The 26,896-nt window shown below is 42.0% G+C and overlaps 1 protein-coding gene across 7 annotated transcripts in view; it reads right to left on the bottom strand.

Moving 5' to 3' along the window:
- Positions 1-26,896, bottom strand: part of NNT (nicotinamide nucleotide transhydrogenase) — a 92,901-nt gene that overhangs the window by 58,544 nt on the left and 7,461 nt on the right. For 2 of the 7 annotated variants that reach the window (XM_073343880.2, XM_073343879.2), the window contains exons 3-9: positions 14,421-14,628; positions 12,606-12,700; positions 7,294-7,523; positions 5,436-5,653; positions 2,962-3,049; positions 2,164-2,252; positions 44-231 (exon numbers count right to left, since the gene is read on the bottom strand). In XM_073343880.2, the coding sequence (XP_073199981.1) occupies positions 44-231; positions 2,164-2,252; positions 2,962-3,049; positions 5,436-5,653; positions 7,294-7,523; positions 12,606-12,700; positions 14,421-14,628 (1,116 nt within the window). Of the gene's footprint in view, positions 1-43; positions 232-2,163; positions 2,253-2,961; positions 3,050-5,435; positions 5,654-7,293; positions 7,524-12,605; positions 12,701-14,420; positions 14,629-17,941; positions 18,044-26,896 lie in introns of those variants that run through there. The other 5 variants (XM_073343881.2, XM_073343882.2, XM_073343883.2 and 2 more) reach the window with 5 other exon arrangements.

Below are 26,896 nucleotides of genomic sequence, written 5' to 3'. Positions count from 1 at the left end.
CAGAGCAGAAGAGGAAAACGTGTCTGCTGCATTGGTGACGTACCAGGAATAAGAGCTGTACTGATGATGATGTCAACTTCTTGGCATTGTTTGGCAAAAAGTTGCATTTCAGCTTCAATAAACTCTTTGGACATTTCTTTTGCGTACCCGCCTTGCCCCTCTCCAGATTCCTTTAAATCTACTTCTAAAGGCTCAGCACCAAGAGATTTGAATTGCTCCAAAGCTGCAGCTCTAAAGGTTTAGACAAAACACAGACCACAGAAAAAAGTCAAGTCAGCTTTTGTAGTGACAATTCAATCCATCCAGGATTTTATTCGAGACCCTTATAGTACCAATGAGAGAGGAAGAGCACAGAGAGAAAGTATGGTCCAATGACCAGTTACTCCTCTGTAAAATGGGCATAACAGCATTTTAGTACATGACAAAGATGTTTGAGGATATATACACATTAAAAATCGTGAGGCACTCATACTATAATAATACAGAACATAATCACCCCAGATAGACTGCAGTTGTTCCTGCACTCACATAATCTTATTATTGCAGGATTTTATTAACGTCAGGTGGCAGCACAGTGCAAAATATAAAGTTTCCAGAGACTACTTTCCAATTTCAATATAATCTTAACATGCAAGGAATTATGCACAGAAATCCTTGCACATCAAGATGTAAATATTCAGTTTGCTGAGCACATGTATTTTGAAAACTTGGAAAGTCTAAGGTGGAATTTAATTTCTGCATCTGAGAAACAATCCATTGGGAAGAATGCTTGCTTCTCCTCCTCCCCCATCCCACACACACTTTATATAATCAATTGTTATTTTTAAATGTAATGGATTGAAAGCTGTTTCCATAATCAGAGTGCTTCTGCCAGAATTTTTGCAGCATTTCACTCCATAAAAAAATTGATATGTATTCATTTTTATTTCTTCAAATTTGACAAAAGGTATATCCAAGCCTTTGGTGCTTGAAAACATAACCAGATACACAATATTACTACCAATACAACGTATAAGGGCTAGAAAATATGACCTATGAAAAAAGATTGAAAAAATTGGATTTGTTTAGTCTTCTCTTTTCCAGACAGAGAGGACATGATAACAGTTTTCAAGTACATAAAAGGTTGTTACAAGGAAGAGAGAGAAAAATTGTTCTTCTTACCCTCAGAGGCTAGGACAAGAAGCAATGGGCTTAAATTGCAGTAAGGGAGGTTTAGGTTGGACATTAGGAAAAACTTCCTAACTGTCAGGGTGGTTAAGCACTGGAATAAATTGCCTAGGGAGGTTGTGGAATCTCCATCATTGGAGATTTTTAAGAGCAGGTTAGACAAACACGTGTCCAGGATGGCCTAGATAATTCTTAGTCATGCCATGGTATAGGGGAGTGGACTGTATGACCTCTCAAGGTCCCTTCCTGTCCTATGATTCTAGGATATGCACACAATAATTCAATAAAAGCAAATCCTTTAATGAGAGAAACAAACATTTAAGGCTCATGAGGGAAATTTTTCTGGGCCACCATTACCCCATTATTCCTGGCTTGCCTCTTAAAAATGCCTTTGGAACAGGAGAATGATCTCTGAGGCAGAGGAAGCAGTCTTAGGATGGTAGCATTTAAAATGTCTCATACTGCTGACTCTGCTTCTCTAACTCAATGCTTGAGTTCCAGGAGCAGAGTGGGTTGTATCTCTGCTTCCCATTCAATGGCAAGGAAAAAGCCTTGCTCAGGAATTCCCAGATGGCCTCACTCTGGGATACAGGATAGCAGGGTTTAAGGGAAACATAGTCCCTTGTGGTAGCCAAGTAGTCCTGGTCTGAGGCAAGGCATGCTGGGAAATAAGAGTATATAAACCTTGCCTCCTCTCTTTCTTTCCTCCCCTGCAGCTTCCAGATAAGCAGAGACCTGAAAGGTGCTGAGGGGTTTCTCCTGAAAGTTTGAACAAGTAAACACTCTTTCATTCATTTTACTCGTATAATCCTCTGGCTTTAGTGGGTTCTAAGCCACTTCTTATGAACAATGTGAATGATTGAGGATATGATTTTTCTATTTTGGGGTGAACTGAAATAAAATCCTTGGCAGGACGATTTGTTTACATTCCACCATTTCATGAAAAGCTAAAGATAAGCTTGAGTTGCCACTAACATTTTAAACACCCACACTTACCTGGTATCAAATCCTCGAACCACTGCTCCCATTGATTTAGCTGCTCCTGCAGAAGCTAGCCCTGCAACTCCCCCTCCAATTATAAGGACCTAGAATAACATTTGTTATTAGAGATCAAGCTACATACAAAGTGATCTGGAAAAGCGGCACCAATTCTGTTTGACATAGTACAGAATTCCCCATAGGGAATGTGACTCATTGACCAGATCTATTTAACAGATTACCTTACCTTAGAGTACAGGGTCCAAATTGACTAGGGTATAGTTCATAATATCACATTATTTAATAAAATTCATTTCTAATGTCTAATAATTTGGGAGTCAGCCCATATACAGCATGGAGTCTACATAGACTGACGTAAGGAATATATGTTTCCACCATTTTACATAAACTTTGGTTTCCCATTCTCAACTGATTTTCTTTCATTCCCCCCATTAAACCCAACCAATGGCCACTTCTATCAGGATTCTAAGACACCAAAGTTCCAGCCTGACAATCCCAAATAGTTTCCAAAACCCTCCCCACCCTGCTAATGCATGAACTGATTTTATATCAGAAGCTTAAACTGAAAAAAGTTAAGCATAAGTGAAATTTATTGAAGTTCAACATTCTTTATATGCAGAGTTGCAGACAATGAAAACTTTGCCTGAATAAGGAGTGACTCAGAATTAATAAACAGGTTCTAAAATCTGAAACTAAAGCCAAGCCCATCAAAAAATATTTAACACCCATCAACAGGGGTTTGCTCTACTCATGAAATCACCTCTGCTACAGAATAAATTTTCTCAGTCCACATACCTTGGCAGGAGGAACTTTACCAGCAGCTGTGATCTGACCAGTGAAAAATCGACCAAAGTGATTTGCTGCTAGTACAACAGCCTTGTAACTGTCAAAGGAAAAAGATGAGAACATAGTATCACTATTTTTCCATGTCCAACTCCCACCCAGCCATTGCAGCAGTCAAAGAGGCACACATTTAAGCATAGGCATAGTTTGACTTCTATATTTGGGGTGGGATGACAGCTCCAGTAAGGCCAATGGGGCCACACGTGGGGAGGGACCAATTCCACGGCTTGCAGTCGGCGGGGGGAGGGGGGAATGCCCCCCTCCTTTCCCCTCCCAAACAACACCCACGCATTTAAGTGAAACATGCAAACTGATGTAAAAGCTATACGTTTATGCTCAAAAAAACACTTGAAAATGTAGTCAAAACAAGCATTTGTCATATGCCATGGAGAAGTGCTAGCCAGTTAAGGATGCAACTCACTTATAACAAGCCACTCTAAACACTTATTTTTGAGCCTCTAATTTTGATTGAAACTTGCCCATATTTATTCTGAACATAAATGTTCTTTAAAAAAGTTTGAGTCTTTTTGCAAAAGTTAAAGTTCCAGATCTCTAAAAAAAAAAAAAATAGCCTGAATGAAATGTTTGTCTGTATGCATCCCTGTAGCTCAAAATGCTTATTACTTCTTTCTATACAATTGGTACTTAAATCTTCTTAAAACCTTACAATGCACTTTCTACTTAAGAGCCTGTATTCGTGGGGCAGTGGAAGATTTCTGATGTCTCTAACCACTCATTCCCTTGCCTGGGGTTTTAAAATGTGATAAATATATTGACACTTAGCAACTAACTTTAACAGTTTACAATCCTGGAAGTTAAGTTCTGCAGCATCAGCTCTCTTAAGTATGCATAATGTGAGGATCTGCATATAGGGAAACTGCAGAGTACAGTAACTGTGATTTAAAGGTAGTACGGTCTGGGTGAGTAAGCACACAGCTGGGAGTCAAGAACTTTCTCATCTCAGGTTTATTAATGAATCCTTGTGTGGTTTTGGATCAGTTGCTTAACCTTTGTGCCTCGGTTGCGCCATCTGAAAACAGATAATAACCTACTTGACCGTAAAGGCGTGTTTGGAGGCTTAGTTAATATTAGTACAGCAGATTGTAATGTAATATGCTTATCACTTCATGCTGCCCCATTAGGTCTTTTCATTGGCCAACTTGCATTTCCGTAAATAGCAACGTGTTGACTAGCGTACTTGTTTCCTACTGTGCTCAATCTTCCCTTTTTTCCAGTGATTTTGCAAAGCGTAAACTGTAAGAAAAGGAGCAAATGTCCTTTTAAGTGCAGGAACGTTATTACTAACTTCTCCAGTGTAGAACGCAGCTTAGTCTTGTGGAGAAGGAAACAAAGGAGCCTTGGGGCCTCATTAAGGGAGTAAAGTTCTTCTGGTGTATGCTTCATGCCTGATTTCCCAATTCTTTTATTTTGGTCTCTGTTTTGTTAGAAATAAACTGGGACTTATTTCCTGCTCACCAGGAGTCCAAACATTTTACAGTAAGATATGGGATACCGACAATTCCGTATCTGCGCTATATTGGTGTTTAACACAATAAGAAACATGCTAATTGTTCTGGATTCACCAAAACATTATTTTAAGTGTATATTCTTTAGGAGGTCTTATGACTATCTCTAGTTCTGTACACAAAAGAATGCCTATTCTTTGGGTCAAAACTTATATTTTAAAGTTATAAAATTTATATTATGACATCCTGTCACATTCTATTAAAACTATATAAGATGAATGAGAAGACATGCAGAATAATTATTCAAGCCATTACCTGGTTTTCTCTAGTATAATTTAAAAAATAACATCAGCTGTATACATCCACAAACAAGCTGGTAATTTGCCTAGAGCAAGAGGCTAAATACATTTTGAAGGGCACAAAATGTTTTCTTACTTTGAAGAGTGACACTTTCACGCCTGTACAAAAAAGCAAATGTTCATAATACCTGCTGACAGCCAGTTTACCAACTAAGCTGTCACCACAGAAGCTACTGAGAACGCAAATCCTAGGGGAGTTTAGGCTTTCAGTCCCATCTGCCATGCTTGTGGGTTTCATTTAGAGCACTCTATACTGTCTTATCCCCAACCTCTGTGTTGGACATTAGTCACTCTGTGTATCTTAGTCTTTCGCTATCTCAACTATAGCTTGAGCCCACTCTGATCTAATTCATTGGGTGAGGCACTACAAACAAGTTCACAGATTAAGAATTGCTTTCCAATAAAAAAAAAATCTGAACACTGCAAGGCTGACCATAAGAGACTGACAAGTTTAGACAACTCTAATAGACTGATTCTTCTTGAAACAGCTGCATGAAAACCAATGCAGAATTGTTTTGGACACAACATATTAATACCAGAATGTTAGGTTACCTTTATCTAGCTAATTTACAGTCAAGGTGAAAAAAAGTTAGTTCCATACCCTGCAATGTTGGCCATGGAGCTAAGAGCATCATATCCCTGAGCAATGGTGACCCGTGGAACCTGATCCATAGCCAAGACAGTAGTTTTCCTTTCTACAAGTTTATTCAGTAGGTCTGGGTTTTGAGCTGGGTAGATAAAACTAATCAGGGTAGCAGCTGTCTTTAAAAGATCTGCCTCATGTACTCCTAGTGCAGGGTTAACGATAGGAGCCCTCACCTGAAGGAAAAAAGAAGGGTTTAGATTAATCAATACAAACAAATTACTGCATGTCCCATGGAAAAATATGAACAGGCAAAGAGGTTTATTAAGGATTGTTTACACAACTAAACTAATGAAACGTGCCTTTCACTTGTAGGTCACTGATTAAAATCAGACCTAGGTAATTTAGTGGCAGTACAGCAGGGCCGGATTAACTCTCCTATGGTCTGGGGCTATTAGATTTTGTGGGGTCCCTGTATACAAGTCTTTTTACAGAATTTAAAACAAAATGATCACAATTATGGCATCGAGGATATTAATGCTCTAATAAACCTGCCTTTTAATTAACATAAAACCATTCTGTGGTTACATTTCAGTCTTAAAACATGTAGAATATAGTTAATTCAAAATAGCCTATTTCTGACCTTAGAACAGCTGTTATATTAGTTTCTCTCTGGGAGGGAGTTTGGGTGCAAGAGGGGGCTCCAGGCTGGAGCAGAGTTTTAGGGTGCAAGAGAGGGTGAGGGGTGCAGGCTCTTGGAGGAAGTTTGGCGCAGGATGGGATTCTGACCTGAGGCAGGGGGTTGAGGTGCAGGAGGGGTGCAAGGTATAGGCTCCGGCCCGGAGGCAGAAAGCAGAGCCGCCCCCTCCCTGCCACGCCCAGGGCTGCAGAGACGTGCCAGCAGCTGGCCACTTCTGGGAGCGGCATAGGGCCACAGCATGCAGACAGACTGTCTCAGCCCTGCTGCACTGGGGCCTCCTTTAGCCCGGGGCCTGGGCTGCTGCCCCTAAAGCCCCTGCGTTAATCCGGCCCTGCAGTATAGAAATAGAATTCAAGGGTCCTGTGTGAAATGAGTTATTCAGCTGGTAATAGTTTTTGTGAAGGACATGTTTGCATTACTGTAATTAACATGTACACTGGCAGTCTCAGTCCTACTCCTCAAGAGATCAGGAAACCAGTCTACTCTTAAAGATATCACCACCTCTAAAGGCTGAAAAACACAAAGAAGCTTGCACTGCTGGTGTCTGCCTTAGACCCAGAGGGCTTAGATGTCCAAATCTGTTAGCTAGCCAGTCCCTCTCTTGAGCATATTTTTAAGATGGCCACTTCAGAGCACACTGCTGCCATAAGGTCTTTGAATGACAACTGGAGGATGGTGTGTGGCATTTATTCTTAAGCTAGCACCACATGTAGAGCTATTACAGGAAAAAAATAACTGATTTCTTTTCTATTATTAGTCTTAAGAGTGCACGTTCCTTGGGGCAGGGATCCTTTCTACTCAGTGCTCTGAACAGCATTCTCCTTACTTTGCTCTGGGAAATGCCATTACTCTGTGTGTGAACAGCAAGAAGTTGTCCTCAAACCATTTCAAAACTTCTGTTCAAAGGTTTAGTTCTATTTTCCAGCTTAGTAGAGTTTTTAGTGCCCAGATTTGAGTCAACAAATAATCAAGTGATGAAAATTAAAACACAGGTAAAACCTGAAATGTGCAAGATGTGAATTAAACAGTAGCTTTTTTTTTTTTTTTTTTTTTAAAAAAAAAGAGGGAGCTTGAAGTTCAGCAGAACTATATGAAATGGTTTGGAAAAGTCATATATTAGTCATATATTAGCCCTAAAACATTTAAAATACAGTATATTGAGGAAAAAAGAATTACTTTGAGTACTAAATCAGAAGCCAATACTTCCTTGGTCCCTTGGATCTTTGCTCCTGCCTCCCTGTAGTGGTCATCAGAGAATTTGGAAGCTTCTCCAGCACCTGATTCGACTACAACATTGAATCCTTGTTTAATCAAAGCCTGAACACCAGCTGGTGACAATGCCACCCTCTTCTCGTTCTGGAATATCTCCTTAGGAACACCTACAGTCAACTGCTTATATGGGATTCCTGTAAATGCATAGGAAAAGATGGCATTTAGTTTAGCAGTAATAAGAACTATCTGATGTTCTGTTACAGCATTTTCCTGTACTTTGTATTGACACTTATAGATACATCCCACATTAACAATTTTCTGCTTTCAAAACAGATATAAGAGGCTAAGCAATTTTTTTCCAGAAATGTAACATCTTGCAGCTCTACTCCCAAGCATCACTTTTCCTTAATTACCAACAGGTGACAGTAGCAGTTCAATGTAGTAGGAAAGTCAGCTCACAGGCAGCAAGAAGTCTCTAAAGATTCAGATGGGTATAAATTACACTAAAATACTATGGGCTTGACTGGCTTAATGAAAGTACAATAGAGCCTGGATCTGAACCCATACTAATCAGTGCTTGAGCCTACTCTTTTTACAAATGAGTATAATACTTACTTACCTTCCAGGGGTATCTTGTGAAACATAATGGTTTGTAAAGCACTTTGGGATGTTGGATGATGGTTGCTGTAAAAGCTGTTAAAGACTAAATGTTTGTTTGTTTTTTTTAAATTGGGATGACAGCCTATTAGTTTTCTCAGTTTGAAAGTTACAGTCATTTTCAAGAGAAATAAGGGACTGAAAAAGCCAACCTCAGTATTCTAAAAAGCTGAGAAGTTGTGTTTATTACTGACAACTTTGGTTCTCAAATTATCAACCTCTGATTTATGCACATTTAAAGACCCATTGTTGAGTCTCAAGTCTGAAATAGTTTAAAACCGTCTAATCCAACTGGGAATGTCTAAATATCCTCCAGACTGATAGAGATTTATTTATATAACACATACATCACACACAGTCAGTCAACCCTCACTATTTTGGTACTAGCACATTAAAAAATGTGTGCTCTATCGAATCTCAGCCCAGTCCTGCAAACAGTTACCACTTAAGTCTATGGAATTTCCACAGAGGAATAAGAATGTGTGTCGTGCTATTTGCAGAAGGTCCTACATACCATTTGCATTAAGGAGATGGAGATTTACAATTTATGTAGCCTATTCCATCCATAAAGATGGATGAGAGAGATGTGCCAGTCATACTCAATCTGTTTTTGTAAAAGTGAACTTTTGTTGCAAATTAATTTACAAGGTTTTCAATTTGACCATGAATGTTACATCCTTTGATACAAGATGGTGATAAACAGAGTTTGTAACAGACTTTATACAATGTAAACATTTGATACATAAAGTGTATGTTTGGGGGATTTAGGTGTTTGCTCTGCTATCCCACTCCCATCCTTTATTTATACAACTTTTTTTTTTTTAAAGGGGATGTTTTGACTCACCCTTGAGCCCAGAACTATCTTATAGCTATGAACCTGAAACACAAAGTGTTTATATTTAATCTAAACAGACACTTTTTTTAGGTTAATATTCATGCTGTCACAACTTTTCAATTCTTGATAATTATCTGGCATTGCTGCTACAAAAATCTGGATTTGAAGAGCTAATTAGATTAGCCAGTCGCCCACACCCTTTAGAACTGACGCCAGAACACACCTACCCATGAGTGGTAGTAGAAATTAAAGGGGAGGAAACAGCCCAACAGCCAGAGGTGTATTTCATTTAATTATTTCAGCTTTTCCTTTGATATTGACTGTCTTCACCCAAAATTTAATTGCTGCAATGGTGAAGAACAGTTTGAAAACATCAGTATGTAACGTCTACATACTCAGAGTACATCTACAGTTCTTTACATAACTCCTCCCCCATTACCAGACAAAACAGAATTATCAAAATAAGCAGTGTTTAAAGAATGCTACATCACTGTAATAGCCATGATTTGTATCTAAAACAATTAGTCACAAGTACCTGAGAGGTACTTTACAAACATCCGCTTCATCAATATACAGCCCTCCTAGACATCACAATACAACTGGAACAACATCCCCTACTCCCACAGTAGGCAAGTAGGAAGCTTTCTCTGCCAGCCAAATAGGAGTGCCAACAGCACTCTATTCTATTCTCTTGCTGCTTGGAAGAGGCACCTCTTCCCCTGCCTTTCCAGCTACCCAAGTAGTGGAGGACCCAGTCCTGACTCTATCTAATTCAGGTCAGTGAAAATGACATGCTTTTTTAGAAGTGAAATTAAGCAGATTATTGTCAATTTCACTCTGTGGCTCAGGGAAGTTCTGAACAGCAGAGGCTGATTTGGGGAAAGCGGACACAAAATGGCAAAAGGAAGGGAGAGAGTGGAGAAAACACACACACACACACACACACACTTTTACAAAGCCAGGAAGGAAGGAAGAGGAAGCTCCACAGTGCAGTGGCATCTGGGGAGCCTGAGGGAAAAATCAAACAATAAAAGGGAGAAGAGCGTGATCAATCCCTTATATCATTCTGACACTGGAGGGAGTGAGAACACAAAAGAACACAAACTTAATCTAGACAACTGTAAATTTCAATAAGCGACTTTAAAGCATTTTCTGCTACCACATGTTCAAGTTGCATTGCTAATTGATCGTTTTATTAGTTTTCTTTTTTATTCCATTTATTTTCCCCTGATGCTGTGTGGAAGGCTCAGGGGAAAATCCACAGTGTGACAGTTGCAAAGTTTTCTCATTTCTTTCACTCATTCTGTTAGATGTTACTTGCATGAAAGATGTATTTCTCTGGATGTTTTAATCTGATTTAGTGTCCTTTCTAACAGACACTACAATCTATCGCCAATATGGAAAGTTTTGCCCTTCACCTAGAAACAGGGAAAGCAGGTCACTGAGAAATACCCAGTGATTTTCCTGCTCTCCACCAACTCCACAAATGCACTACACGCTTTCCACCAGCCATAAGACTCCACTTCAGTACAGTGCTGCCCACTCACAATCATCAGCATCTAGCTGGTAGTAATCCAGTATGCTTTTCAAGCCCTGTATCTCAATCTGCAGGCATTTCATTTCCCAACAAAAAAGACCAGCTGTTTAACAATGCAGAGCAAAGAACTATATTAACGGGTTAGGGCAGGACACCACAATCACTACATCCAATGGAAACTACATGAGATATTCTGCAGGTGATATTTTACACAAGCAGAATTTAAATATAGTTGAGCTGGAACTTGTGGGTTATCATCACTCTTCAAATGAAATTTAAAACCCAGAAGTATCTCCAGGAGTGCATTGTCCACTCTCATTCTGAGTCATGGGTTTAAATAACAGGCTACATTTACACCTGGAGCTGCGGTTGTGATTCCCAACTTGAGTGGACATACTCGCGGTAGCTCTCATCAAACTAGTTCCCTAAAAACAGCTGTAGCCATGGAAGTATGGACAGCAGCACAGGCTAGCCTCTCTGAGAGCATACCCACAGAGTCCAGGCAGGTTTATACTTGAGGCTGCTAGCCCATGCTGCCACAGCTACTCCTCTATTTTAGCACACTAGCTGGAGGACGTTTACTGAAGTTGGAAATCACACCCCAAGATCCAAGTGTAAGTGTAGCCTAAGTTGTGCAGGGAGGGGAGTGTGAAGCATTTCCTACTGAAATACCAACAGCACTTCCTGCAGAACCTACCCATTCCATATAGCCTACATAGTTTGTAACATTAACAAGATTCTACAGGGACTCAAGTACAAGTGGAGACTTAGCCTTTTAACTGTAAGTCACGAGCTCAAGAGCAGCCTCTGGCAACAGCAGATGTTTTGATGGCTTATGTGAAATTAGGTTTATTTTGATCCTGTTCCCATCAGACATGTGCAAACCTCACAGCACAGAGCCTCTCCCTGCCTTCCCCCCACCAACCCAGTTGGTACTCAAGAGGGGCCAAGGACTGAATAGGCATGGAGACTGACCTGCCCTCTTACCCTACATATCAGAATTGAGGTAACTTGGGGGGGAAATGTTGTGACGGTTGAACTGCTTCCCATGCCATGGATAAAGGAATTCAATTTCCTGGAACCTCGCACAGGCACTGAGATGCCATTAAACTTTTCACTCATTTTCCATTCAAGTAATAGATACATAAAAGCTTGCTGATGCACAACTATCTAGCTTAGGTAATGAGAGGCACTTTATCACCTGGGTATCTAAGGTGGGATTCCAAAACTGCATAGTCCCATTGACCTCAAGAACAGTATACACAAACTGTAACAAGTAGAAATATTTTTAATAAGGCAACATACTTGCTGCTGTGATGCTGTGAAAAGTAAACAGCGAACTCAGCTGCTCATTGATGAGACTTTCAAAGTGCACATGGCCTTAAACAAATCTCCTCTCAACACAAAATAGGTAGACAAATTAGATTCCCAAGCTTTTAAAAGTATCTAACAATTGAAACTGAGCCTATTAGGAGTCTACTCTCCATTTAACTTCCACTTAAAAGATTAAATACTGAACAAGTCACTATATTAAACTAACAGGAAAAGTTAACAAGAACTGGGTAGAGAAATCAAAAGAAAAATACAAGCCCTTTTTTTCATAGTACTTTAACTTCAGAGAGTGCCGTGATACAGAGTGATACCAATAAATGTTATCAGAGAGGAAAATCAGACATAGTTTGCTGGGGAAAAGAGACCATCAGATTATGTGCTATGTCTTTAGGATGGGAAGGAAGGCACAAAACTCAGCTAGTTACCAACTTTAACATCAGCTTCAGAGGAAGCTGCTCACCTGTTCTCAGAGTTCTGAAGTAAGACGAGGAGACATTCTGAAGAACAGTGATGTGATGAAGACAAATGAATGGTGTAGAGAAGGTAGATCAGATGCTTCTAATTCCACATCTTATTACAAGAACAAGGGGACAATGAAACTGAAAGGTAGCAAATTTAACTAATGAAAGGAAATGTTCAGGGCTTTCTTTTTTAATAGACACAATAAACAGTTGGCCTGTGGAACTCATTGGCACTAAGAGCTTAGCAAGATTTAGAAATAATTGACAGTTACAAGAATATGAAATATTACAAAGGAAAGATTTTTAAAAAGCTTAAAGAAAAAAAAAAGGAGTTTAGGGAGGGATATGCACCATCACACTTCAGGGCATAAACCAATCTCTAAGGGAGGGTGTAGGAAGAAACGTTCTTTGTGAGCAAGTTACTCCATAACTGCCTACTGCAGGGTTTTTGCACCTTCCTCTGAAGCATCTGGTAATGGCCATAGATGGAGACAGGATACTGGACTAGATGGACCATTGGTCTGCTCCAGTATGGCAATTCTTACGTTCCTAAGAGACGAAGAAAATGGCAACCAGAACAAACAGTGACATGAAAGAATCCACCCTTCAATTTTACCTTTAATTTCAACTTTTCTACTGACATCCTTTCACTAACCTCAGTCTTACAGAGCACACATCAAACACTATACATCACACAATGTGGAAACAATCTTTAAATAGATGTAAGTATAAATATCTTCCAATGAATGATTTCTCAGTGGTAAATCTCTTCCCCATTTTGCTCGGACTATTTAATCTCAAATGGAAAAAGGGAATCAGCACAAAGTTTCCCTTTTTATTTTTTTTTTAAATAAAGGCTAAGCCTCTTCTGCAATACAAAGTGAGATATGGGGATATAATCTGAGGTAGCACCTACAAGCCTAAATAGCTAAACAAATGTACTAACATTTTTCAAATTATCTTCTTCTTTATAACAAGCTGATTCTGAATGCTAAATAATGTTTAATCAAATATAGATTTACATCACAGTAATTTACTAATTTTATTTTTAGAAATTGTGATTCTGAGGTTACAGTGAAATTTAGTAATTTAGTTCATATGCTGATGAATTTATTTATAGAATCCCCAACCCAAAAGAAAGTATTCAACAGAAATAAAAGTATACCTAGTCAATAACAGAGAAGAACATGACATTTTGTTCAGAAATTTACCCTTCATTTGCCTTTTTTGTTTATTGAATCCCAATGCTCAGATTATCAAAAACAAAAAAGTGGTCCAATTGAATCATCAACTAGCAGGGTTATTAAGTTTGGTTACTTTCAGTGTTAAATACTGGATGGCATAACAGTAAGTGTCACACACACATGATATTTCACGTGGATTGATAGTTCTGAAGACAGAAGTACTGTGTAGTTAGTAAATACTTTAAGGCATAACATCAAGTATCACATGAAGATGTCCATCCTAATCTGTAGAAACAATTACTACTGACTATCAAAGAAGCTGTCAAACTGCAGTCTGTGTCGTCTGTGGACTACCAGCAAAGTCTTTTTATGGCCAAAGGCTAAATTCTGTCTTCAGATTTTAATACACTAAATTCCCATTAGGCCCAGGGACGCATCCAGATTCGGGGAAGCATTTAAATATGTGCTTTAGTCTCTTAAACTTCATCTATAGTTGAACGGGTTTGCCTATATAGCTACACCAGCAAATCCCCTAAATGCAGACACAGTTTATGTCAGCAAGAGTTATTTTGATGTCATATTTTATACTATTCCCTGAATTAAATAAGATATACTCTCAAAAGAACACTTGTTGGAATAACATCATCTATCCTAGGGCATAGGATACATACATCTGTTAGAGGTGAGGTTTTTTCCCCACAGCTATGCAAGCAAAATTTAAGTGTAAACTAGGCCTTGGATAGCAATGGAACCTAAGCATATGCAGAAGTACTTTCCTAAATCAAGGCCATACTCAGTAGGAGCTCTGAACATATACTCAGGAGCATAATTTGGCCCCAAGGTGTTGGGAATTGGGAGAGGAGGTGGTTAAGGAGAAACTCTGTTACACAGTGGTCTGTGAAACAAATGTAAAGTTGTACAGTTTCTAATGCACTAGAATTAACTCAAATGATTCAGGGGCGAGTTTTGTACATTTTCATCTAAGCAGTACCTTTTCAAAATATACTGACTTAGGAAGTTTAATCTCCATGTTTAGAAAGGAAAACCTAGTTGCTCTACAAAATTGTTTTATTAAATTAATTTACCTGGTTTTACAGGTGCCTGACACCAGAGTACCTGATGGGTTTGGAACATTCGCAAGCATGGCATCTTCACAGTCTGCACTTTTCGTGACATCACATTGTTGAAGAGAGGATTTGAGCAGCTGATAACTGCTGTACGCAGGAGGCTCGCCATGTTGCCTGGGATCTAACAGCAAGGACTGCCACGTGTGAAATCCCTGCTGCAGCCTTGCTGTGCACAGAAATCACAAACAGAGGCATTAACAATTAATGGTACTAGAGAGATGAACTGTGTAGAGTCAGATGCTTATTTCAATTGACAAAAACCACACAAAATGCCCATCTGTCCCCTCCAAGTAGAAAACAAAGGCCACTTTTTCCTAAAAAGTCTGAACCACCATCAAAAATAGACAGATTGATGGCAGGAATAACAGTACCGTCAATGTACACAGCATTTTATTAGCACTAGTTCAAAGTTATAATACTCAAATAGGCAGGATAGATACAGGTCCCCTTTTACAGAGAAACAGAAAAAGTGTACGTGACTTGACAAAAGCCACACTAAATCAATGACACTGTGGGTATGAGATCCATTTCCCTACTCAGTCACATGCTTCATCAACTGCCATGCTTCCTCTTAAATATAAGAGGCATTTACAGCCCTCAATATAAATTGATATTTGACCATTAAAACTAAACCTTTAAGTGTTATAAACAAATGTTGATCCAACTAGTGAGAACTGATGTCAGTGACCCCCACCTCCAGAGAAATCTAACAACAATAAATCACACTTGCTTTTACATCCATTTTAACTATAGACTGATAAAGTCAATTGACTGTAATAAAATATTTTACATTACCTTTTCCTGTTGCCATGTAAGATGCAATTATTACTTAATTCAGACATTTGTATTGCTTATCAAAAAGTAGAGACTATGTTAGTGAACCTAAGGTTCAGCTTGAAGGTATACACCACTATACAATAGCTATCAAGTAGGTCACTATTGTCATCAGGATGCTGTCCTTCAGGATTAAGTCAATTTTACTGAAATTAAACAATTAGTCAGGATTTATGAAATCTGGGGTACATGAAGTTCACTCCATAGAAGTATAGATTGTGAAATCTGATAAATCAAGACTGAAGTCTAAATCTTCAATTATAAAAAACATTAAAAAAGGAGAAAATAGAGAGAAAAACCAACTTGCATAGAGATGCATGTAGACTTTTGGCATAGGTCTTAAGAGAGTCAAGATAACAATTCCTTCTACTGAAAGTTTTGGCATCAGCCGTTCCAATGTCAGACTCTAACCACAGCTAGCAGAAACATTTGCTAATTTTGAAGGATTGGGGCCAGTGCATTGCACACAGATGAACCTCTGCATCTCTGTGTGGCCCAATGACTTCAATGAGAACCTGGTAACATACAACATCTTGCATGAATGGTGCCTTTCTGATGTATCTGTCATGTTCACTACCCTAATTTGTTGGTCTCCTCTTTAGCGCCAAGTACAGTTCTGAATGCCTACACCAAACACTGGCAAAATAAAACAATAGCCATGAACTACCGGAGTACACTGATTCACATGCAATATTTTAATTTTTAAAAAACACAACAATAGGCTGAGATATGCTAGGACAATTCCGCTGTTTTGGCAAGACACACAGCTCTCCTAGCTGAAAAAACTCCAGCCCCTTTCCCCCTCTCCCCTGCCCGAAGTACCCAGTCACCACACAGCGTTCAGTAGGCAGCTATGGTTTCTAAAGGAATTACCATAAATAGAAAACATTGTAGCACAGTAAGTTACAAGTCCTCATGCCACGTATTCAGACAGGCACTTAGGATAAGAAATCTATCCCCTTCATTCGTAGTAGGGTTAAATAAACATGAATTGTGCCACCTCAGGTTACCAAGCAACATTTGTCTGCGAAACGGTCCCCCTTTAAAGGACAATCCTCACCCAACCCCACCAATGCACAAAAACGCGCTACCACGTCGGCAAGCTCCACAAGCAGCCGGCGTCCCGACGCCGCTCTCATTGGCTGCTTGCATTGAGCAATACTATTCATGCCTTACCCCAAGGCCTGTCTGATTGGCCACCGCCCGTCACCTCGTCAGTCACTCTCTCCTTGGAGTCTCCAAGTCCACTCATTGAAACAGCACTGAAATAATTTGAAATTCCTCGCCTAGAACTTCTGCGCGTTTAACTACCTAGCCTGCGCCTATCTTCCAGCCAATCGAAAAGACATGCACATTATGAAAGCAGCATGATCTGATGACTGGAGCACAAGAGTGGAAGTCAGCAGTTCAGAGTTTTATTTCTCGTGCCATAAATGACCTTTTTGACCTTGGCCAAGTCATTAAAGCTCTTTGAGCCTCATTTTGTCCATCTATATTTACATTCTGTGCCAAATGCCTTGAATCGAAGAACTATTTAGCACATGTAATTTCCATTACTTCACTGGGAATTGCTGGTACGATCAGCTCTTCATTTGTCTATATATAACTTAGAGCTAACACCTACAGGAAAGAAGTGATCTACAACGTTGAATTAAAAATGCTACAGCCGTGCAAGCATGACATCAGGCAGACTCACTGCATCTTCCTTTCCCTCCACATAAAACACATGCATACATCCACGCAGCAAGCTTCTTTTCACTTAGTCTCACAGCTTCCTTCTCCGTTCTACAGCCCCGCCCCTAAACCTTTACAAAAACTATGTTTCCATGAAAGCCACATTGTGTCTAGGTAGCACAAGGTCATCTCTCCCATTACTACTGTAGATCTGTCCTCTATTGTTGCCTCAAACTCAATACATTATCCCTCGTTACGACAGTGAAGTAACAGAAACTGAATCCTTGCTTCCTGCAAGTTTCATTCTTCAGACTTGATTTTTCCAAAATTTTTTCTTGATCACCACGTTTAACTCACTCTACCGGCCTGCACTGTAAAAACCCATCTTGAAATGTGATAGAGAACTGAACTACCACTGCTGGGATTTTCTCATGCATTGTTTATACCTCAGCACTGTCCTGCTATTGTAAAAGATAGAAACTTCCTTTTGTTCAAGTTTTTTCCCCCTGAAAACCTTCTTGCATCCAAGTTCTCTCGAATCAGCAAATTATACTGAGTCTCCAGCCCCAGGATCTACTTTCATTTAGTTTTTGTTTAGTATTACCCCACACCTCGTGATTGAGTGAAATGGGGATAGAGTAGGCAGCAGCTGTTTTACCCCCGTTGCAGTTCCAAAGAGAAGAGAATAGCACCTACTGGTTCATCCCTCCCCTGCTCCCCAAGCACTTGCTGCAATTTCAGTAGAAGGGGGGAGCAGAGAGAATAAATCAGCCTTTACTCCATTGCATGCCAAGCATCTGCTACATATAGTAGAAGGATAAAACCAGCTGCAATTGCAACGGAAAGACAGGGTAAAAAGCAGCTGATTATCCCCTAGCTCTGCATGCAATCGCAACTGATTAACCCATCCTTTTGCTAAAGAATAAATAAGACGCCTCCCCAGCCCCCTTATAGGAAACAATAGCACCCACCGGCCTCCACGTTGCGCTCCCTCCGACCCCTGCTCCCACTGCGCCGACCTTCGGGCATGAGCCGGCGCGCGCCAGGGCCCAGCCAAAGGGGCGGAGCGAACGTCCTCCAACCCGGAAGTACTGGGAAGAAATCTAGTTCAAGCGCTGCAGGCAAAGCGCGTCACGTGATCTAGAGAGTACCTAAATAGCGGATTTCATCACATGACGCTCATAGAACGTCTGCAGTATGGACCGGCGCGTGCGCCTGTAACTGTTCCGCCAAGCTCGCTCCCACGCTGCACTGTGCCGTGGGGCGAGTGTCTGCCGGCTGCTCTCCTGGCTGGCGCGGGCCGCGTCCTGGTGCTGCCAGCCGTGTGGGGGGAGGTCAAAAGCCGGGAAGAGTGTTTAAAACTAAGATATGGCGGGGTCTTTTTATTTGCCTTGTGGTGTTTCTAGGTCTGGTTTCCAAGCTTTTCTGGACAGCCCTGCAGGATAGGCGCTTCTTTAGTGAAAGCTAGAGCCTCGTGCAGTGTCCCTATTTCAGCAGCTGAGGCATAAAGAGAAACTCCAAATATTGTGAGATTTGTCTTAAAAATCACCAGAGCTGGAAACCACTGGAGTCTAGGGGAGGTGTCCTTTGTTCTTATTGTTAGGGCTAATGGTGGCTAGATGTATCTACATCTCCTTTGCTGTGTGTAATATGTTGTCATATGTGTGTTGCAGATTGCAGACAGGCACATTCAAGAAGGCAAAAGTTTGGGGTATAAAGTGCCTTAGGCATCTTGCTTAACTAATTAATTAGCTGAGTTTTGTTCAGGAAGCAGTCTGAACATGTAAAGCATTGCATAAATAGTACATTTTATTAGTTCTTGAAATGTGTGTGCTGTAGCAAAAGATCCTCTTTTGTGTGACAATCTTAGTGTGGCCTATACACCACAAAAAGGAGTGACTATAAATTCTAATTATTAGGATATCAGTAAAATAGGTAACATGATGCTTTACAGAGGACTGCTCACAAGGAACAATTTATCAGTTTGCCCATTTTATCTTCCATTTTTGTAGTCTCAAAATTCCTCTCTAGTGTATTATTTACAGGTACAATTTAGGCATTTTACAGTGGAATAGGCATTTTTGTAAGTTTTAACCTATCTGTGAGTGCAAGATGCCCCTGAGGTGGTGCGTCCTTTTGTGCTATGGCAATGAGTTCCACACTTACTTTTGTTTGTTTTAAACCCCCTGCCTAGTAATGTCAAGTCCAAAGACAGCATTAGAATCATAGAATCATAGAATATCAGGGTTGGAAGGGACCCCAGAAGGTCATCTAGTCCAACCCCCTGCTCGAAGCAGGACCAATTTCCAGTTAAATCATCCCAGCCAGGGCTTTGTCAAGCCTGACCTTAAAAACCTCTAAGGAAGGAGATTCTACCACCTCCCTAGGTAACGCATTCCAGTGTTTCACCACCCTCTTAGTGAAAAAGTTTTTCCTAATATCCAATCTAAACCTCCCCCACTGCAACTTGAGACCATTACTCCTCGTTCTGTCATCTGCTACCATTGAGAACAGTCTAGAGCCATCCTCTTTGGAACCCCCTTTCAGGTAGTTGAAAGCAGCTATCAAATCCCCCCTCATTCTTCTCTTCTGCAGGCTAAACAATCCCAGCTCCCTCAGCCTCTCCTCATAACTCATGTGTTCCAGACCCCTAATCATTTTTGTTGCCCTTCGCTGGACTCTCTCCAATTTATCCACATCCTTCTTGAAGTGTGGGGCCCAAAACTGCACACAGTACTCCAGATGAGGCCTCACCAATGTCGAATAGAGGGGAACGATCACGTCCCTCGATCTGCTCGCTATGCCCCTACTTATACATCCCAAAATGCCATTGGCCTTCTTGGCAACAAGGGCACACTGCTGACTCATATCCAGCTTCTCGTCCACTGTCACCCCTAGGTCCTTTTCTGCAGAACTGCTGCCTAGCCATTCGGTCCCTAGTCTGTAGCTGTGCATTGGGTTCTTCCGTCCTAAGTGCAGGACCCTGCACTTATCCTTATTGAACCTCATCAGATTCCTTTTGGCCCAATCTTCCAATTGGTCTAGGTCCTTCTGTATCCTATCCCTCCCCTCCAGCGTATCTACCACTCCTCCCAGTTTAGTATCATCCGCAAATTTGCTGAGAGTGCAATCCACACCATCCTCCAGATCATTTATGAAGATATTGAATAAAACCGGCCCCAGGACCGACCCTTGGGGCACTCCACTTGATACCGGCTGCCAACTAGACATGGAGCCATTGATCACTACCCGTTGAGCCCGACAATTTAGCCAGCTTTCTACCCACCTTATAGTGCATTCATCCAGCCCATACTTCCTTAACTTGCTGACAAGAATACTATGGGAGACCGTGTCAAAAGCTTTGCTAAAGTCAAGAAACAATACATCCACTGCTTTCCCTTCATCCACAGAACCAGTAATCTCATCATAAAAGGCGATTAGATTAGTCAGGCATGACCTTCCCTTGGTGAATCCATGCTGGCTGTTCCTGATCACTTTCCTCTCATGCAAGTGCTTCAGGATTGATTCTTTGAGGACCTGCTCCATGATTTTTCCAGGGACTGAGGTGAGGCTGACTGGCCTGTAGTTCCCAGGATCTTCCTTCTTCCCTTTTTTAAAGATTGGCACTACATTAGCCTTTTTCCAGTCATCCGGGACTTCCCCGGTTCGCCACGAGTTTTCAAAGATAATGGCCAGTGGCTCTGCAATCACAGCCGCCAATTCCTTCAGCACTCTCGGATGCAACTCGTCCGGCCCCATGGACTTGTGCACGTCCAGCTTTTCTAAATAGTCCCTAACCGCCTCTATCTCCACAGAGGGCTGGCCATCTCTTCTGCATTTTGTGATGCCCAGCGCAGCAGTCTGGGAGCTGACCTTGTTAGTGAAAACAGAGGCAAAAAAAGCATTGAGTACATTAGCTTTTTCCACATCCTCTGTCACTAGGTTGCCTCCCTCATTCAGTAAGGGGCCCACACATTCCTTGGCTTTCTTCTTGTTGCCAACATACCTGAAGAAACCCTTCTTGTTACTCTTGACATCTCTGGCTAGCTGCAGCTCCAGGTGCGATTTGGCCCTCCTGATAACATTCCTACATGCCCGAGCAATATTTTTATACTCTTCCCTGGTCATATGTCCAACCTTCCACTTCTTGTAAGCTTCTTTTTTATGTTTAAGATCCGCTAGGATTTCACCATTAAGCCAAGTTGGTCGCCTGCCATATTTACTATTCTTTCGACTCATCGGGATGGTTTGTCCCTGTAACCTCAACAGGGATTCCTTGAAATACAGCCAGCTCTCCTGGACTCCTTTCCCCTTCAAGTTAGTCCCCCAGGGGATCCTGGCCATCCGTTCCCTGAGGGAGTCGAAGTCTGCTTTCCTGAAGTCCAGGGTCCGTATCCTGCTGCTTACCTTTGTTCCCTGCGTCAGGATCCTGAACTCAACCAACTCATGGTCACTGCCTCCCAGATTCCCATCCACTTTTGCTTCCCCCACTAATTCTACCCGGTTTGTGAGCAGCAGGTCAAGAAAAGCACCCCCCCTAGTTGGCTCCTCTAGCACTTGCGCCAGGAAATTGTCCCCTACGCTTTCCAAAAACTTCCTGGATTGTCTATGCACCGCTGTATTGCTCTCCCAGCAGATATCAGGAAAATTAAAGTCACCCATGAGAATCAGGGCATGCGATCTAGTAGCTTCCGTGAGCTGCCGGAAGAAAGCCTCATCCACCTCATCCCCCTGGTCCGGTGGTCGATAGCCGACTCCCACCACTACATCACTCTTGTTGCACACACTTCTAAACTTAATCCAGAGACACTCAGGTTTTTCTGCAGTTTCGTACCGGAGCTCTGAGCAGTCATACTGCTCCCTTACATACAGTGCTACTCCCCCACCTTTTCTGCCCTGCCTGTCCTTCCTGAACAGTTTATAACCATCCATGACAGTACTCCAGTCATATGAGTTATCCCACCAAGTCTCTGTTATTCCGATCACGTCATAGTTCCTTGACATCACCAGGACCTCCAGTTCTCCCTGCTTGTTTCCAAGGCTTTGTGCATTTGTATATAAGCACTTGAGATAACCTGTTGATCGCCCCTCATTGCCAGTATGAGGCCGGAGCCCTCCCCTCACAGACATTCCTGCCTGTGCTTCCTCCCGGTATCCTGCTTTCCCACTTACCTCAGGGCTTTGGTCTCCTTCCCCCGGTGAACCTAGTTTAAAGCCCTCCTCACTAGGTTAGCCAGCCTGCTGGCAAAGATGCTCTTCCCTCTCTTCGTAAGATGGAGCCCGTCTCTACCCAGCACTCCTCCTTCATGGAACACCATCCCATGGTCAAAGAAACCAAAGCCTTCTCTCCGACACCATCTGCGTAGCCATTCGTTGACTTCCACGATTCGATGCTCCCTACCTAGGCCTTTTCCTTCCACGGGGAGGATGGACGAGAACACCACTTGCGCCTCCAACTCCTTTATTCTTCTTCCTAGAGCCACATAGTCCGCAGTGATCCGCTCAAGGTCATTCTTGGCAGTATCATTGGTGCCCACGTGGAGAAGCAGGAAGGGGTAGCGATCCGAGGGCTTGATGAGTCTCGGCAGTCTCTCCGTCACATCACGAATCTTAGCCCCTGGCAAGCAGCAGACTTCTCGGTTTTCCCGGTCAGGGCAAATTAATTAATGCATTCATAGCATTAATTTCAAATTTTAAAATGTTAAATATAAAGTGGATGTGAGTGAAGGTGAATGTGATTTGTAAGGAGATTTTTAATGAGGGAAGCCCTAACCCTAAATCAGAACAACTGGATCATGCTCAATAGTAGTACTCAGAAGTCTAGTAACAGTACTGAAAATAGCAACCTCAAAAGTTCAGACCCCCCCTCCCAAAAAAAAAAAAATCATGAGATTATTTTAAAAGGATTAAATCGTGTTTTGGCCTGTCTCATTTTTGAAACCCCTCCCTCCCACCTGTCTCTAAATTGTGTGTGACAATTACAGTGTTGCTAATTCTCACGTTTATAGCCTGTATGGTTATAGTGGGCACAGGCACCAAGTTTTCAAAGTGCCGGGGGGGTGCTTGACTGCCAGCTCTGCCCCGAGTCCACCTCTTCCCCCAAGGCCCCACCCATGCCCCACCTTTGTTCCACCCCCTTCCTACCCAGTTCCACCCCTTCCCTGAGCATGCTGTGCCCTTGCTCCTGCCTGTCATGAAACAGCTGATTGCAGCGGGTGGGAGGTGCTGATCTGCAGGGTCCGCCAGCGGGCGGGAGACATTAGGAGTGGTGGGGGGAGCTGCTGTTTTCTCCAGTGGGTTTTCCAGCCCCAGAGCACCCACAGAGTCAGCGCCTATGGTATTAGGTCCTGCTGTGAGAAATCTTGGTAGGGCCCCAACAAAGATTGGGGCCCATTGTGCTAGACCCTGTACAGACACAATAAGAAAAAGTCCCTGCCCTGAAAAACTTGCAATCTAGTGCAAAATGTAGCAGTGAGTTTATGATGTGAGAGCTGAAACTGGGATCCAACTCAGCTCAAGTAGGGTCTATCAAACATCCATTTGATGGGGATAATTTTTAATCCCTGCAATGATGGGCAGGATTCACATGGGTGACTGAGAGGCGAAAAGCTCTAAAGTCCATAAACAATGCCCTGAGTCATCTAATCCCCACATAACACCTGAGAGAATGAGGCTTCTGGCTGTGTACCCTAACGGGTCAAAAGCTAGAAGGCAAATAAAGAGAAACTTCAACTTTTAAAAAAACTCATGATTTTTAGGCCAATCTCATTGTTTTTGGGGGGACCAAGTTTTGACAGTTTTGGAGCTTACATAGGCAGAGTCTCACATGTTGCTCTCAGCAGCTATGTCTTCACTGCAAAAAGGGCTTTTTTATTTTTTTTTTACAATGGGACAATGAGTGTGGATTAGCTATCCTGCTGTAAAATTTTTATGGAGACAAGATACTGTAGTTTTTTTACCATGAGGTCAACTACACAAGGTCAGCACTATACCCTGTCCTATAGCTGACCTTGTGTAGTTGACCTCATGATAAAAAACTACAGAGCCTTTTCTCCATTAGCATTTTACAACAGGATAGCTAACCTATTAGGAGCAAGAAGATGAGTAATGGGGCTAGAAGGGGTTGAGGGGCAAATGAGTTGAAAGTCTCTAGGTAAAGAGGAGGGGTGGGGGGCAAAGGGGTCATAGTAGTGGTCTACTAGAGACCACTGAATCAGAAGAAGGAGGTGGATGAGGTACAACAACTAACAGCAATATCTGAAACACAAAAGCTGGTAGTAATGGGGGCTTGTGATGGGGCAGCTGCCCCTCACTGGCAGAAAAGGGTTTAAAAACTCCCCTAAGGAGGTTGTGCCAGAGGCAGCCAATTTAAAAGGGGCTGAGAGGAGTACCCAATCTGGGCCAGGCAGGCTCGTATAAAAAGGGCTGCAGAGCAGAGTTCAGTCGCTGACTGGAGCTTGAGGGGAGAAAATTAGGCTCTTAGAAGAAGAAGCCCCCAGTGCCTGGGACACTTCAGTGCTACAAGCATGTACCGGGGGATCTAGAGAGCTCCTGGCAGGCTGCTAGGGCCTACAGGCTGAGGCCCTGAAGTAAGGACAGAAAAGGGTGCTGGAGCCACATAGAAAGTGGCCCCAGGACAAAGGACTGTAATTGCCACTGAGGTAGTGGCTGGATGGAGATTGCAAGTCCCCCAGAAGGGGAGAACACAGTGTGGCACAGCTGGATAGCAGTGTCACTGAAGAGGATGCCGCATTCCTGGAATTGGTGCGGGTCCTGGAGCGAAAGTGATAGCAGCGAGGCACCACCAGAGGAGGGTGCCCTGGTGAGCAAAGCTAATTCCCATGGCAGCCAGCAGGAGTCACCAGAGTGATGAGTCCCACCTCACCACCGGGCTGTTAACTGCCCAGACATCTGTTGGAAAAGTAATACAGCAAAACACAAAATCTCCAGTAAATTTTTGGAATATATTAGGAACAACTTCTTGTTTCAGAAGGTGAAAGAAATAATTAGGGGGACAGCTATTTCGGACTTGAGTCTGATCAGGGAGAAATTGGTTGTGAGTTTGAAAGTGGAAAGCAATTTGGATGAAAGAGATCGTGAAATGATAGATTTTATGATCCTAAAGAAAGGAACAAGTGAAAGCAGCAGAATAAGGACAATGGAATTCAAAAAAGCAGACATTAACAAACTCAGAAATAGTAAGAAAGGTCACATGGGAAGAAAATCTTCAGGGGAAAAATTCAGGAGATCAGGCAGTATCTCCAAGAGACAATATTCAAAGTGAAATAACTATCCCAATGTGACAGAAAGATAGGAAGAATTAAAAAAGCCAATATGGCTCCATCAGGAGCTCTTTAATGAAGTGAAAATCAAAAAGGAATCCTACAAATGGTGGAAACATGACAAATTGCTAAGGAGGAGTACAAAAGAATTGCGATTTGTCCGTACATATTTTTGCTAAGGGTAAGCCACAAAATGAATTACAGAAAGAAGACGTTCTATAAATATATTGGGAGCAAGAGGACAATGAAGGAAAACGTAGGTCCTTTATTTAGCAGGGAAAAGAGCTAATGCTCAATGACATCAAGAAAACGGAGGTATGTAAGGCCTATTTTGCTTCAGTCTTTGCTAAAAAGGTAAATTGCTATCAGATACTTAAGACAAGTAATGTTAAAGGGGAGAAGGAATGCAAGCCACAATAGGGAAAGAATAGGTTAAAAAACATTTAGATAAATTAGATGTACTCAAGTTAGAGGTCCTGATGAAATTCACCCTAGGGAGCTTAAGGAACCAGCTGAAACAATCTTAGAACCATTAGCCTAGGCGCCGACTCTGTGGGTGCTCCACTGGGTGCTCTGCACCCACCAGCAGCCAAGCTCCCCTCCCCGCCGCACCTCACCTCCACCTCCTCCCCTGAGCACACCGCGTTCCCGCTCCTGTTATGCCATGAAACAGCTACTTTGCAGGGGCAAGCGCTGGGAGGAGAACCAGGGACACGGTGCACTCAGGGGAAGAGGCGGGGCGGGGATTTCGGGAAGGGGTTGGAATAGGGGCAGGGAGGGGATGGTGTTGGGGTGGGACTTTGGGGAAACGGTTGGAATGGGGGCGGGAGCAGAGTGGAGTCGAGCACCCACCGGCACCAGCAGAAGTTGGTCCCTATGACCATTAGCTATTATCTTTGAGAACTCATGGAGGACAGGTGAATTACCAGGGATCTTGAGAAGGGCAAATATAGTACTTATAGTTAAAAGGGGGCAAAAAAGGACCCAGGGGAAAAAAGAGGACTCAGGAAATTATAGACAATCATCCTAACTTGAATACCTCAAAAGACACTGGAACAAATTATTAAGCAATCAGTTTGTAAGTACCTAAAGGATAATAGGCTAACAAACAGCCAACATGGATTTGTCACAAAGAAATTATGCCAAGCCACTCTAATTTCCTTTTTGGACAGGATTACTGGCCTACAGGATGCGGTTAGGGGGAGGGAAGCTGTAGATGTGATACATCTTTAGTTTACTAAGACTTTTGACACAGCCCCACATGATATTCTTATAAGCAAACTAGGAAATATAGTCAATTTACTATAAGGTGGGTGTAGAACTGGTTGAAAGACAGTACTCAAAGTAGTTGTCCAAGGTTTGCTGTAAAACTGGAAAGATATATCTAGTGGGGTCTGGCAGAGGTCCTGGATCTTGTGCTAGTCAGTATTTTCATTAATGACGTGGATAATGGAGTGAAGAGTAGGCGTATACAAATTTGTGGATGACACCAAACTGGAAGGGGTCGGAAATACTTTGGAGTACAGGATTAAAATTCTAAACAACCACGACAAATAGGAGAATTGGTCTGAAATCAACAAGGTTAAATTCAATAAAGAGAAGTGCAACATACTACAGTTAGGAAGAAAAAAAATCAAATACCCA

This window comes from Lepidochelys kempii, chromosome 5 (assembly GCF_965140285.1).
Source record: "Lepidochelys kempii isolate rLepKem1 chromosome 5, rLepKem1.hap1, whole genome shotgun sequence".
Taxonomy (NCBI): Eukaryota; Metazoa; Chordata; order Testudines; family Cheloniidae; genus Lepidochelys; species Lepidochelys kempii.
The sequence above is the reverse complement of the archived record's forward strand: the minus strand, read 5'-3'. Positions and strand labels throughout refer to the sequence as shown.